The sequence below is a fragment of the Seriola lalandi genome, unplaced genomic scaffold (assembly GCF_002814215.2).
Source record: "Seriola lalandi dorsalis isolate HSWRI2012SDOR001 ecotype SW California unplaced genomic scaffold, Sedor1 jcf7180002054570, whole genome shotgun sequence".
Taxonomy (NCBI): Eukaryota; Metazoa; Chordata; class Actinopteri; order Carangiformes; family Carangidae; genus Seriola; species Seriola lalandi.
Genome location: NW_019525123.1, coordinates 1,823,309 through 1,837,624, shown reverse-complemented (window position 1 = coordinate 1,837,624; position 14,316 = coordinate 1,823,309). Strand labels below are relative to the sequence as shown.

The following is a 14,316-nucleotide window of genomic DNA, read 5'->3' as shown; positions in this document are numbered from 1 at the left end:
TAAAAGAACTCCCACGAGAAGGAAAGAGGGAGGGAAGGAGAGTGGAGAGTACAAACTCATCTCCAAACAAACAGAAACAAACATCGTTCCCACACAGGCCGGTGACATGAACTGACTGTTTTTTTTCTCCCACCACTTACACAGTACTCCAAGGTCGAGGTTTTTTCAACAGCACATTAATAATACAGCGCTTAACAATTAGTAGCACATTAAAAAAAGCCTTGTTTAGTCTACAGCTTGTGCAATTTACATTATTCAACAAGGCTGTTTGCTTGCATTTCAAGCAGATCAGGTGTAATATTTTAATTTTTTTTTTTTTTAGCAAGACCATAATAATGTTTACCTATGCACCGCACTGAGTAAATTAAGAACACAGGCACAAAGACAAGCCCCTTAACACACATAGACACACAGCTGAGGCTATCTTTGGCTGCACACTGTACTGAATGTGCTTGGCAAGCAGGCTGATGAAAGGTAACAGCAGGAGCAGAACTCATTATAGACCGTGATTCAAATATAAAACGGTAGGTGGAACTTTTTCTTGTTCTTAGAATAATTTCATTTGGTCCAATTTTGATACTGTATGTACAACCATGCGTGTCAGCTCTGACAACTCATCTCTGAAAATCTGATTTGATCAAATTTCTCCAGATCACATACTGACAAAATTGACTTCGGAAGCAGTTTGAGAGGGATGACTGACTGTTATCATAAGACTATACATACTGACAACATCTGAGGGAATCTATGATAGTTTTTTTGTCCTACATTTAAAGGCAAGGATTCATACAGAAAGAAAATCCTTCTGGAAACTGGACATCATCATATATCTACATACACAGACACATGAAAATACCTATGCATATACACATCTGAAAGTACACAAAAACACGGTGCCCATATACTGTATGCACACGCACACACACACAGACACACAAACTGAAGTGAGCTTAGCTGCAGAGCAGAGCCCCGAGGGCTGGTCTGTTGATTAATGAGGGGCGGAAGGCGAGGAGAAGAGGATGAAGCAGAAGTGTTAATGGAGCTATGATAGATTCCTCTAGGCCTGGTGTTTTATAGGTGAGTCTCCAGTGTATCTGCACAATGTAGCAATACAGTACCACAGAGAACTGTAAAGCTCAAGCCCTGCGTGGGAGGTGAAATATGTGGATCAGAAAGACTTGAATATGGAGCAAAATACATTCACCTTTCAAAATCACACAGCTAACATTATTAAGGGAATTAATTTAACTGTGAAGAGACATCATTGCAATACTATAAGTCTTTTTTCAACCACAAGATAGAGAATCAACTCCAAAATATAACTCATTTACTAACTTTATTGAAAACATCTTTCAGAGGAAAGACAAAAGACTCTCTTGTACAACACTACTGAGACACATCCTTGGCTAACCAACAACAGTGAGAGCATTCTGTGTGACTAAGCAGGAACAGTCAATGTCTGTTAGCACAATGCCGAAATATAACTTTTTTGTATTTAACAGCTTAAGTACATATTCTTGGCCAACAGTCTGTCTTCAGTTCATTGTCACAAGCAAGTGGAGCACATGACACTTCACAGATAGTACTGAAATAGTTCTGAAATAGTTTTGAAATAGTTTTGAATTTTCATTTCACTGACTTGAAAGAAAGTGATAAAACAGCATAAATGCAATTTGGGCAAAAATAGAAACTTTATCTGTGGAGAAAAAAGCGGGTTCAATCAAGGGCTGTAATATTTGTTCATTACGTGGCTCACCAGAGTTTCCCATATAAAAACTATTGTCACTGCTGCATGCCATTAAGTTGTGACTACACAACTCTGCAGAGGGCTTTTAATGTGAAATGACTGAAAAAGTGGAGATACATGGCAACACCCAGTCAAGGGGGGAGAGAGAAAGATAGATTTAGCTAATATTAAGTTAGATTGATTTTTATTGCGTATTGATATTCACTCTCTTTGTGCCCATCATTCAGGGTGCATATGAGAGGCATATGCGGTATGCATGGTCCAGGAGTGGGCTCATTTTACCGACTTAGCAGGTGCAATATTTACCATGTCCACCATCTTACTTAAACATGATAGCATGCTAACATTTGCTATTTAGCACTAAACACCAAGTATAACTGAGGCTGATGGGAATGCCATTAGTTTTTTTGGTATTTTGTCATAAACCAAAGTATTGGACAAATCAAAAATTTCGTCCTGATGATGGTCAAACATAAAAAGTCAGGGGAATCGGAATCCATCCCGAGGGACACATGAATGTCTGTACCAAAGTTCATGGCAACCCATCTGAGATATTTCACCCAAAACCACAAACATGAACATCATAGTGGCACTAGAGGAAAAGTCAGATGACCACCGAAGTAGCTTTTATCCTCGGGGGACCATGAATGTCTCTACAGAATTTGCCTATCCAGTTGTGAGATATTACAGTCTGGACCAAAGTGGTGAATTGACCAACAACAGACTGACATTGGCGGTTCCTTCCATTTTGCTCAAATTTATGGTGTTGAATCAAGTGTTTTGTGTGTTGTCAGGATGCAGGGTGTGCTGGGATTGGAAAGATTAAATAGCCATGAAGAGAGACCTCTTCTAGTGAGCTGTGACTTCTCCCCCGATGGGATTATAGAACTTTGGACTTTACAAAGCAGCTCATCAGAAAACATTGGCAACACAAAGCTGTTATGGACGGTACTGGCTTGGTGTAACGTATCTGTGAACGGATTTCAGGCAAAGGGACAGAAAGCAAGACTGAGACGGCAGGAGAGAGAAAAAGAGGAGAAGTGGTTGGGACTGAAACAAAATTTCTCACTGGTATTTTGAGAGCATAACACTGAGTGAAGACAGGAAAAGAGTGTTGATGCAATGGGGTATTATTAACCACTGGTCTTTTTATGGTGTATTCCTTAATCAGCTGGGTTTTAGACATATATCTACTAATAACAACATTTGTCCCTGTTCACGACAAAAAGCTTTTTTGATAATTAGGAACAACGGGAATCAATGATGTGAAATGTTCAAGAGAGGTTCGGGCAGAGATTTATTTATGAAAGCAACTATATAATAGAGGCACATTTTTCACAATGAATAACGAGTATTGGGCTGTTGTTCCCATATCCTGCTAGAGATGCAATTCATCAGGGCCAATAAGAGCTGGTAATTTGTCTTCAGTTCTTTGTCTGATGGAGGAAGCTGATGGAAACCAAAGGAAATGACCACAGAATGTATAGCCCTGCATATCTGTGAATTAATGCACTGAGTTCGAAAACATTTATCAGAAAAAGAAGAAGTGAAAGTGGGCTACATGCACCCACAAGGCACAAATAAAATCATAAACAAAACTAGGCATGTTACAAATCCTCCATTTACAACCATTTCAATTTCTATTTGGCAATCAGAATGGAGTGGAGAACACTGCTAATTGTGGCCACTGGATGTAAGAATCTAATGATTTCCTAATTGATATAATTTGATTTCTTTGCACAACCCAAGTCACATTTATCCATGTTGTCTGGAAGTCTCAATTGCTTCCACAAGTCTAACACAGCTGACTGTGTCTTTGCTACACTCCACTGACAAGCACAGTTCCTGGGGTGAAAAATCTCCTGACATCCACCATTCTAGACGGCCTGTCATTGTTAATAGTGAGTGCATGAAAGTGGCAAGATCCTATCTTAAATGGCTGTGCCATCTTGGACAATAGACACATTGTTCTCCATTTTTTTTTGCCTCTGCTTTGGTGGGTGCTTGTGCACCAACAAGGGGGAACATACCCACACACCAATACAATACACACTGTCCACATAAAGGCCACTCGGCGCTGAATACAAATACCCACTTGTAAGTCAAAAAGAAATGAGAGACAAAAGAGATATAATAACTGATAATGGAGGGAGTTATTGCAGACACAGAGGAGAGGAAAGCACCAGTGGGTAAAGAAAAGTACTTTTGTTCACATAGCTAATGACTTAAAGTACAAAAGTTCGTTATTTGACTGTTAATGTCTTTATCAGTAAGCACTGTGATGATTTTTTTTTTTTAGCAGGCTTAGCATCAGGTCTTTAAGCTCTACAAAAACTAACATTTCACAATTTTTAGTTTCTCATCAATGACAATTTTGGAAAAAGCATGTACGAAACAATAGTTTTTGTTCTTGTCACTGTACAGTATGGTGTTTTATCCCATAAGATTCTAAAATGTAGGAGTCCAAGCTGAGGCTTCCTCACTGAAAAGGGAATTGAAGCTAAAAAGTTGGCTTTTGTTCAGCAGTGCATTACCTTTAATGACTAAATTGCTGTGGATGACTTAGAAGTTGTTTATTGTGTTGCTTGAAATTGATTTCAAGTGGACAAGTTTTAAAGGTACAGGAGTATTTGTTTAAAACATTATATTAAATTATATTGAAATATAACATTGTATAGCCTACTACTATTTAAAAAGCAAAAAACTGAAACTAAAATGAGAGTAGAGCTCCAACTAATATTAGTTTTCTTTATTGATTAATCTTCCAATAATTTTCTCAATGAATCAATAAATTGCTTAGTCTATGAAATATCAAAGCAAAGTGAGAAAATTCACAATTCTTTGAGCCCAAGGTGGTTGTTTTGTCCAACCAACTGTCTATAACTCAAAGATACTCAATTTATGATAATATAAAACAGAAAATCAGCTCATTTTCACCTCTGAGAAGCTGGGGCCAGAGGAAGCTTTTAGCATATTTGCTTCAAATAAATTTACACAATTTATCACAATAGTTGCAGATTTCCTGTGGATTAACAAGTCATTTAAAGGTGTTATATGTAAATATTTGCTATCGCTACATAGCCAACATTAGCATTAGTAGCTATTTACTTACCAGAGTAAAGCAAAGCTAACTCTTGTTTTTCCTCTATTGCTATCATTTATTTTCTTTGTTGCTGACTGTGATTCTTCATCCACTCATGTTGGACTGTGGGCAGACTGGACAATAGAGTGACTTACTATCACCTCTTGAGGTAAGTGGTATTGCGACAGGGGACTGGACTTGCTGGTTAGCACGCCAACTGCAGAAGATATCTTCTCAAAAAAATACATAGGCGTGTTTGACATAACATCAAAACTGTTACTTCTTCACATTCTGATGATTTCAGTTAATTTTTTTAAAGGTTTTAGACTGAAAAACGCACATATTGCAGCTTTAAGCTCTAAGTGGATTGTTCTCACACTGTAGTATTTACAGACTTCAGTTTCCCAATAGAGCAAAGATGCAAAGCTACATGGATTTACATTTGCCTCATGACTAAACATTCATAATCAGTTTATACCATGAGCCAGTATAGCTGGTAGGAGTATTACACCATGTAATTTGATGTTTTCAAATAGTCACAACAAAGTATTCCTTGCTGTCAAATTCTGCTGTATCGTGGCATGGGAGACTGTAACGAAAGTACCCCTTCTGTCACGCATTAAACTTCCCTAAAACCTTCCTAAAAGGCCAAAGGTGGAAGGATTCTAATAACTCCTGTGCTGCAGTATAGTTGTCACACACAGTCTGTAAATTACAGTTGGGTTATTTGCCCCAAAACAAACTGTATGCCCACCCAAGATTGTGAAATGGTTCTCTCATAAAAAAGCAATTTTAAGATCCCAAATCACTTCAGTAAATCGATAAACAGGACTGTAAACCATCTTTTTGCAAATTATATCCTTGTATTAGGATGATGAATAACTTAAATTTTCAGCATGCATTATTTGTTTACATCCACACTTTTGGCTGATTGTATTTTCACTCCTACTCATTCTTAGCCAGACGTAATGCATTTTTAATGTGTTTTCTGTTTTGACATTTAATGTTCTGGTTTGACCAACGCGCTCTCACAGCTGCACTTAAGACAGCAGGAAAACACAACTTTGGCCCTTTCAAAATTTATTCTTGCTATCACAAACTGCATTAGCAGCATATTATATGAAGAACAAATGTATTTTTTTTTTAAGATCTTTGTTTGTTGGTTTTAATTCTATTCCAGATAGAATTTAAAGGAGATTAGGCAACTGTTCAATCCAACATGATGAATTTTAAGATGGCCAATGACACCTCAGAATCTCACAAATGTATTCCAGCTCACTGATGATGTTTTGAAAAATCAACACATTCATCAACATCAACATTCTCTGTGGGTTCATCATTACAAGTGACATCCTTCACATTACACAGTTGGTTCACTGTTAATGCACAAATGTTAATGATAGCAGCTAAAGCTATAGCAGTAAAAAATTATAATCTTCTGGTTCTACTGCACATTTGTTTGTATTCAAAAGAAGTCAATGTTGAGTTTGTTGTGTGTGCTATTTATTTTGGTGGAAATACTGTGGTGTTACTGTAGTGTGAAATAAATTTCAACAAGAACCCATCTGTGTGTGTAGTCTACATGCGAAGTGCTCTGGGTTTTCTTAAAATATTACATATCTGCCTCTGAGCCAGCATCGGATCTCCAGCTCCTTTGAAGTGTCAAAACATGTTTGTGAATGGAGAAACTGAATGGCAGACAGGCTCACCTGCAGCAAACTTAAAATGACCATTTTTGTTAAGGCTCTGAGAAAAGTTGGACCGACGGGGGGAAAATATTAAACAGCTGACCTTTTCTGTTTACCACAGTGATCCTAAACCTGGGAAACATGCACCTGGACTGAGACTGACACACAACTTACTCAAAGGTCATGTTATTCAGCATTGCAAGAGGAGTCCATCCCACAGATAGCATCAGCCGTTTTTCACTGAAAGGCGAAACGAAAGAGGCACGCGGCTGATGGCAACACCGCCACTGCTTTTTCTCACACACTGACAGACTTTATGGTTGCCTCTTTGCGGAGACACTTCACTTGTTTTTTGCTCTTGTGAGCATTTAGTTTGTCTTCATGTAGTGAAAAAAATACTGTATGGTACAAAGCCACAGGATTAAAATTAATTGAGAATCCACACACTGTTCTCTGGCAGCAGATTGTTTACTTGTTTTGTCGGGTGCATGTGTGTGCCAATTCTTCAATGCTGAACCAAGCCAATTGGCTGTATATATGTGTGTGTCTGTGTGTGTGTGTGTGCGTGCGTGTGCGTGTGTATGTGTATGGGCCTTTGCATGGTGTCCTGGGGAATAGCCTGTTGGGGTTATGGAGGGTGCAGTGTGGGGTGATGAATAGAATGCTTTTGTGCTCAGTCTCTCAACTGTCTGCAAACCAGTGAAGGAGAGAAAGGTGAGAGAGAAAGGGGAATGGGGTGAGGGAGATAGCCAGATAAAGGGGAAGAAAAAAGGAGAGAAAGGGAAGGGAGATAATATAGCGGAGAGGAGATGAGAGAGACACTGTGAAGTGTGGGGAGTACAGGTGAGATGCTGTGGGCCAGGAGGTGAGAGAATGGGTGGTAAGGTGAGGAAGAGAAGGGGAATGTGAGAAAGGAGAGGAGAGAGAGAGACTACTTGTGCATTCAAGAACACTGCACCGTTGTCTCCTCAGCCAACAAAGAGACAAAGAGGTTGGCTAATGTAGGAAATCGTTCCTATTCATTTCCGTGGAAAAAGAAAACACATGTCCCAGGAGAAAGACAGAAGACAAACAAAGAGAAAGTGAAAGGAGAGAAAGTGTCCCGCTCGGTAATTTTGATCACTCTGCAGAACACAGACCTGACCTCATGGCCTCAACCTTCACACATGATGGGGTTTGGAAATGAGCCAATCATATTGACGGATGCTGATGAATTCAGCCAAAGCTGCTGGTGTTGGCATGGCCACTTTAATACTTATCACGTAAAGAGAACCATTCGACTGTACCACTTTCTAATAAAAAATAATGTATAATACGTTTTAAAATGACACAGCATTACAATAGAGAGCAAGATGGGAGCATTAGAAGGTCAACTGTGATGCAAAGTCTTGATATGTGATATTTGAGAGACCTTTAAACGCTTTATAAAAAATATTAAATAACCATCCAATGAGGAGTAAAAAAGCCAGGACCTTTCTGGCCTAATACTCCATTTGAGAAGATAAATCTAGTTGCTCTGACAGGTAGGGCTGGGTGTCAAACCTTAGTACTTTACTGGTACCAACAGAAATGTGTCCATAGCACTGATCATCAAAAACTGTCAAAAACTGAAAGCAGGCATCTCAAGATGAAACCATTAGCCGTTGCAACCACTTTGCTTATCAATTAATCGTTTTCAAGCAAAAATTACGAACATTTGATTCCAGCTTCTCCACACTGAGAATCTACTGCTTTTCTTTATCTCATGTCATATTAAACAGGATATTTTGGGGTTTTAGATTCTTTATAGAGAAAATAAGTGATTTGATAGACGAAACTGAGAAAAACAAAACAAAACAGTGATTTCTCACTATTTTCAGACATTTTACAAAGGAAACAATAAATCAATTTATCGTGAAAAGAAACTGCGGATTGATTAGTAATGAAAATGTCTTTTTGATGTAGCTCTACAGATAGATCCTTGTTTAAATCAAAATCAGGCTTTATAATTAGTCGACATTCTTAAGCGGCTGTTTGTATTTATAAGTTAAACATTTCAGATTTTGCTTTTAAAAAGGTGAAACAATTACTCGACTAATAATTAGTGAATTGACAGCACAGTTACCGGCAACTTTTTTTCAAGCAAAAATACTGATAATTTCCTGGTTTCAGCTTCTCCTATGTGCGGATTTGTCCTTTGAATTTTCTTTGTCTTTTATTATGGTAAATGAATATCTTTGAGTTCTGAACCATTTGTTGGGATAAAACAAACAATGTGAAGACGTCACCTTGAGCTCTTTCATTTACCAAACAATTAGTCCATTGTTTGAGAAAATAATTGATGGATTAATCCATGATGAAAATAATCATTAGTTGCAGACTTATTTGTATAATTATGTCAAATGAAAAATGGAAATTTGTTGAAAGAATTCTTTTTTTTTTGTATTGTTTTGGTATCAGTACAGAAACCATCATATCGCAGAGTACTGAAACATTTGACATGATACCAAGCCCTAGTGAGAGGATGGACCATCTGTGTTGCACTTTTGGCAGTATTATTATGAAAGGGCAAAGAGGGCATATTCGTTTCCATGTTACTAAACTTGAGTCTGGGTCTGCATGTATCCAGTTCTCCCTCCACGCAGACGCTCTGTACAGCATATCAGGATAATGATGCTTCATGTCTCTCTCCTTAGCTACAAACATTGTTGAGCTGTAGAGTCGTTGATGAATGCGAAAAATTTGACAAAAATAAAACAAAGTAAATATGACGTTTGGGTTCATGTTGCAAATGGGCTACAAAACAACACTTTCTGGATTTTAGCCAACTCTGAATATAATTCCCCTCTTATACAGATGTGTATCTCTCCAGTCCGCCCACGCATGTGTGTATCTGTCACACATTTGGATTTTCATCTCTCTCAAAAACACAACACAAAAAATAGTTGAAATTATGCCATTTAGCACCAACAAGCAATTTTTCCCCACAGAAACACTAATCAAACAAGAGGAGTAATCACAGGGATGTATCACCGCCTGTTGAATGAGGCGTACAAATACCTATTCCTGTTCCGTTTTGTTGTTTTTGTATCTGATTCAGAATGAGAATTGGCCTGGAATAACTAAGAGACAGATAAATATTTTCTGTCTACCCCCACCAGGGTCCTCTGAGGCCATCGCAGCATGGCTTTTCTATGATGAAACAGCAGTGAGCGGTGGAGGGCTGAGGGAGTGGGCGATCAGGACACAAACTGTTTTTCTCCACAAACAGCAGGATGAGATGTGGAACTGGCAGAGATATGGCATCCATACCTCGAACACAGCTAACACAGTGTGCATGCTCACCAGCTTTGCAAAGTCAGAGGCTCTTCAAACGCACTCGGGTTCTTTTTCTGAATGCATCGAGCTAATAGCCTATGCAAGAAATAAATAAACTGAGCCAACTGTATGGGAGCGAGTTAATTTGCATGTTAACAACTACAAGTGTCTCATGCTTTATCCTTTATCAGGATTATGTTGTGCAAGTCCTTTAGAGCCAGTAAAGGTTTCTCTTACTCAACAACGATTACTCTCAAAGAGTAATCAAAGATAGCTTCAATAGCAGCAAACAATAGTAGAATAGTGTTGATGAGGCCAGGTGATGATGTGAGGAGGCAGACCTCATTAGCCTCCATCATCACACTTCATCAGAGGAGAGGGAGTGTGCCCGCTCTGTTAGCGTAATGAGCTGGAAGTATGAACAAAAGCAGATGGCTTTATGAGTCAGACAATAAGGCACACATAATTGAATATATATCATTCATTTCAATATAAGCAGATAAGCCATTTTTTTTTCTTTTTCTCCTTGCTGTATCTCAATGGAAATCCATTATCATGGCATTGAGGAGCTGCAATCACACCGAATCAGCTGGAGTTCAATGACACTTTTCATTACTGGGCATAATTCATCCAGGCTGAAAGAAAAGTTAAAGTATAGTAAGGCTGGGCTGACTGATAACAGAATGAGCAGTGATCATTTGAGTGGTGATAAGCGGCATTCCCAGTTTTCCTATTATGTTGCTGGAACTCATATGACATAGTGTTAATTTGTTCCTGACACTATAATAAAGGGATGTATAGCCTGTGGCGCTCAATTGCAAGTGACTGTATTCGATTTTAATATGTTATGGTGTGTTTAATATCTGTCATAGTTTTACTGCATATCTCAGTCAAAAGTGAGATTCATAGTCTACTCCTCTGGTTGAAAAAAGTGTTATCCGTCTAAAAATGTTGCAGCCAAACACAGTCAGAACACTAGATACAGCCTAACTTTCTCAAAGAAAATAAAGTTACAAGCCAGAAAACTGGAAACAAAGGGAGGATATGGTTTCCAGCAACACGCACATGACACGAGCTGTCAATCATCTACACTTTACCAACATCTCAGTATGAGCAGTTGTATTTTATGCACAAAGCACTGAGTGAAACTTGGCCGCTGCTCGTGCTGCTCTAATCTGTTTTTCCTCTTGAAGAGCTCCCAGCAGGACGGCCGCCTATGGAGCAATTAAAGCCTCTTTCTTAATCCAGCCGCCCCTGATGCTAAAAGACCGCAAACAACTGGAACTCCTCTCCCTCTTCATCCTTCGCCACCTCATTCCCCTCCTCCAATTTCTCCTCCGCCGCGCAAGACAGCAAGTGCAACAGTACTCACCCCCAGTTTCTTACTCCGTATCCTCACGTATCCCTGTTTGACTATGTCGTTGAAGTTGGAAGCCATGGTGAGGGGAAGCGGGTAGCTTCCTGCCCGAGGCGAAAGATGAAATAAAGTAACCTCTATTTTGGGTGGCGGAATCTTTTTACTTGAGGCTCGGTCGGTCCGACATCTAGCAGGAGGAGAGCGAGCCTGTGGGCAACCTGCTCCTGTGTCAGCGCTCAGGCTGCCCGGCTTCAGCGGCGCGATTCATCCGGGAGAGGAGGGAGATACCATTCGTCAGCTGATTCACTTCAGCCGGAGAGGAGAGCAGAGGAGAGGCGCGCTTCCTGGACCACACCATCCCCGAAACAGTGAAGGGGTGGGGATATGTGCCGAGGAGGGCGGGAGCGGGGTATCTTTAAATCAAGGGAGGAGGCCACCATTTATGTGAAAAATGAGCTCAGTCATAATTTCATAGTCGCATCTCTGGAATGAAATAATAGCCTATTAAAAATATACTTTGATCTTAAAAATGACTTGTATAACCTTTGAGTGAAGAAATGACACACTCTTCCTCTTGCAAATGAAAAGGCCTTCTAGCTTAAAGTTGTATTTTACAGCCTTACTTGGTGTAGTATGACCACTAGCTTATGGTGGCTCATGTTAGCTTACAAACATTAGCTATCTTTAGATGGATATTGCACTATTAATCATTATTAGCTACATGAATTGAATGGATTTTTTATTGAGTTTGTGTAACAACCAGTTACATGAGTTAGTTTGCTGACTTTATGAATCCTCTCTACCTGTGCTACTGTGTCACTTAATAGTTTAGCATTATCCTTTAATGGTCACTTATGGCCACGGTGGCTGCTGTTTAACCGAAGTAATAGGCTCGCTTTAAATTTTAAGTGTCAAATTTGACGTTAATACAGCTTCAATACAAAAAAATATATACATACATTTTTCTGTTTGGGACTAATAACTGGTTGGACTATTAGTTTTGGATAGGAGGCTATAGAATAATATAACTAAATAGACTACTGTGTGGAGATTGGTGTAGAAGAGAATTGGTGACACAATCAAGCAACAAATTAATAGGAAACCGTTTTGGTAATAATTGATTAATAGCTTTAAGCAATAATGCAAAATATTGATTGGTTCCAGCATGTAAAATGGGAGGAGTTGTTGCTTGTCTTGTCTTATGTGATAATAAATTGTATATTTTGGGGTTTTGGAGAGTCGCTTGGAAAAAACAACCAATTTGAAAACTTCACCTTTGGCTTTAGGAAAATAGAAAATATATTACTTGAGAAAATATAATAAGCAGAATAATTAATCGATTGAAAATAATTGTTAGTCGCAGTTATAAATTGCAGCCATAGTATTTTTAGACACCATAGATTGTGACTGTGAATTTCAACAATGAATGGACCATAACTTTATTTTGCACAGTAGTGTAGGATTGATAGATCCCAACAGGCCTACCTGGAGTCAACGTGTAAAAGCATAGTTTGATCATATGTTATATCCTATGGCACAGAGGCATGGACTATACTGAATTTGGACACGTCATTCATCCTTCTGATCACTAAAACATGATGAGCAAATGCTCAATGTCAAGATCAAGGTGCTTGCCTTGATCATTAATAAGACTACTTGTTTAGTGAATTTTGATGTAACTTTTGAAATGTGAAGTAACCATTCAAATTCTGGCCTCCTCTTTTTTCCCCCAACAATATGTTCAAAGAAAATATGCAAATATAACAGAGGCTTGGTATTTAGACTAATTTGCAACCCACTTTGTACCTTGCCTTTTGGTTATTACCTGTCTGAGTATGAATATAATTTCCATATTTTTCACCAGACAGCGCGCTAATAAGGAAATACAATTTGAGATTGCCAGTGTGTGAGCACCATGTTTTGTCATTATTAGGTGGCCCTGAATTGATGTTGTTGATTTGTTGAATAATAAAACAAGATAGTCCACCGCCCAATTAAAGGATCAAATAAACTGTAAGCAAAACAGACTGTACAAAGCTCTCAACCACCGCCTGCAGCTTGTATATTATAGATACAGTGCTGCAGATTGGCAATAAAAAAAGCACCAGAAATAAAGGCACAGAAACAAATTTTGATCCCTGCCAAAGCTATAATCCTGATCGGGACGCAGTTGAGAAGTGTAGCTCGGGTTGCGTAATCGTACACAGTGAGATCCTTGGTATTAGACAGGAGATGGCTCAGGTATATTGATATGAGGGGCTGCTATTACTTTTGTTGATTAAAATGTGGAGAAGAGAGATGGCTTATGTAAGTGAGTTGTGCAAACAACTATATGATTTAGTGAAGATCAGAGTCTCTTACTTCCAGAGTACATCTTCACAGATTACTTTATTTTAAACATTTCTATATAACAGAAACAAAGCACCGTAGATTAATCTTGCGGCATCAGAAAACAGATTTCCTTTTATAAATGAGGACATGAACATTACAGCGCACCCTAGCTCTGCACAATTATCCTATTGCTCATACTAATTTATTTATTTGTTGTGCCGCACTGAAAGAAAACATCCTCTGCCGAGAAAGAGGTTGGCCTTTGTTCAGTGTGGCAGAGAGATGGCTGCTACTTTGAGAAGAGCTATTCAGTCAAGTGTCAGCTTTTGAGTCCAGAGGTAAAACTCGACGTCTGTGTTTTCCGTCGCATTCGTCTACATTCACAAGGGCACACAAACCAGCAAGCTGCCACCCCTCCAACAAACAGCTTGACTTTGATAGTCTTCATATCTCCCCGGAAGTGTCCTCAAATTTCCGACTTGTCAAAGTTGTTTTGTCTTCATAATCCTCTTTGTACAACATGGCCCTGTTCCATTCCCACTGCCTTGTCATCCTCTCTCCAAGAAAACAATGCTGACAGCAACAATGCCTTTTCATTGCACTAAATATTGTGCTCTGGTGACTGTCATTACCAAGAACTGTCCTACTTTCGGAGAAGTAATTGCCTGCTGTGATGCAAGACCAACAACCAGTCTGGCCTCGGCTGGTCTCAGGTAGAGAGGCTGCATGCTCAGCGTGCAGGATGCCACACAAACCGACATATGGCCCTGACATACTTGAACGGCTTGCAACAGGGTCAGATGTGTTGAGAGTC

General features: G+C 39.1%; 1 protein-coding gene across 1 annotated transcript in view; it reads right to left on the bottom strand.

Annotated features, from left to right (window-relative positions):
* Positions 1-11,495, bottom strand: part of dok6 (docking protein 6) — a 46,623-nt gene extending 35,128 nt beyond the window's left edge. Inside the window, exon 1 of the mRNA XM_023416862.2 lies at positions 11,187-11,495. Within this exon, the coding sequence (XP_023272630.1) occupies positions 11,187-11,252 (66 nt within the window). The 5' untranslated portion in view covers positions 11,253-11,495. The remainder of the gene's footprint in view (positions 1-11,186) is intronic.
* Between the last annotated feature and the right edge of the window lie 2,821 nt (positions 11,496-14,316).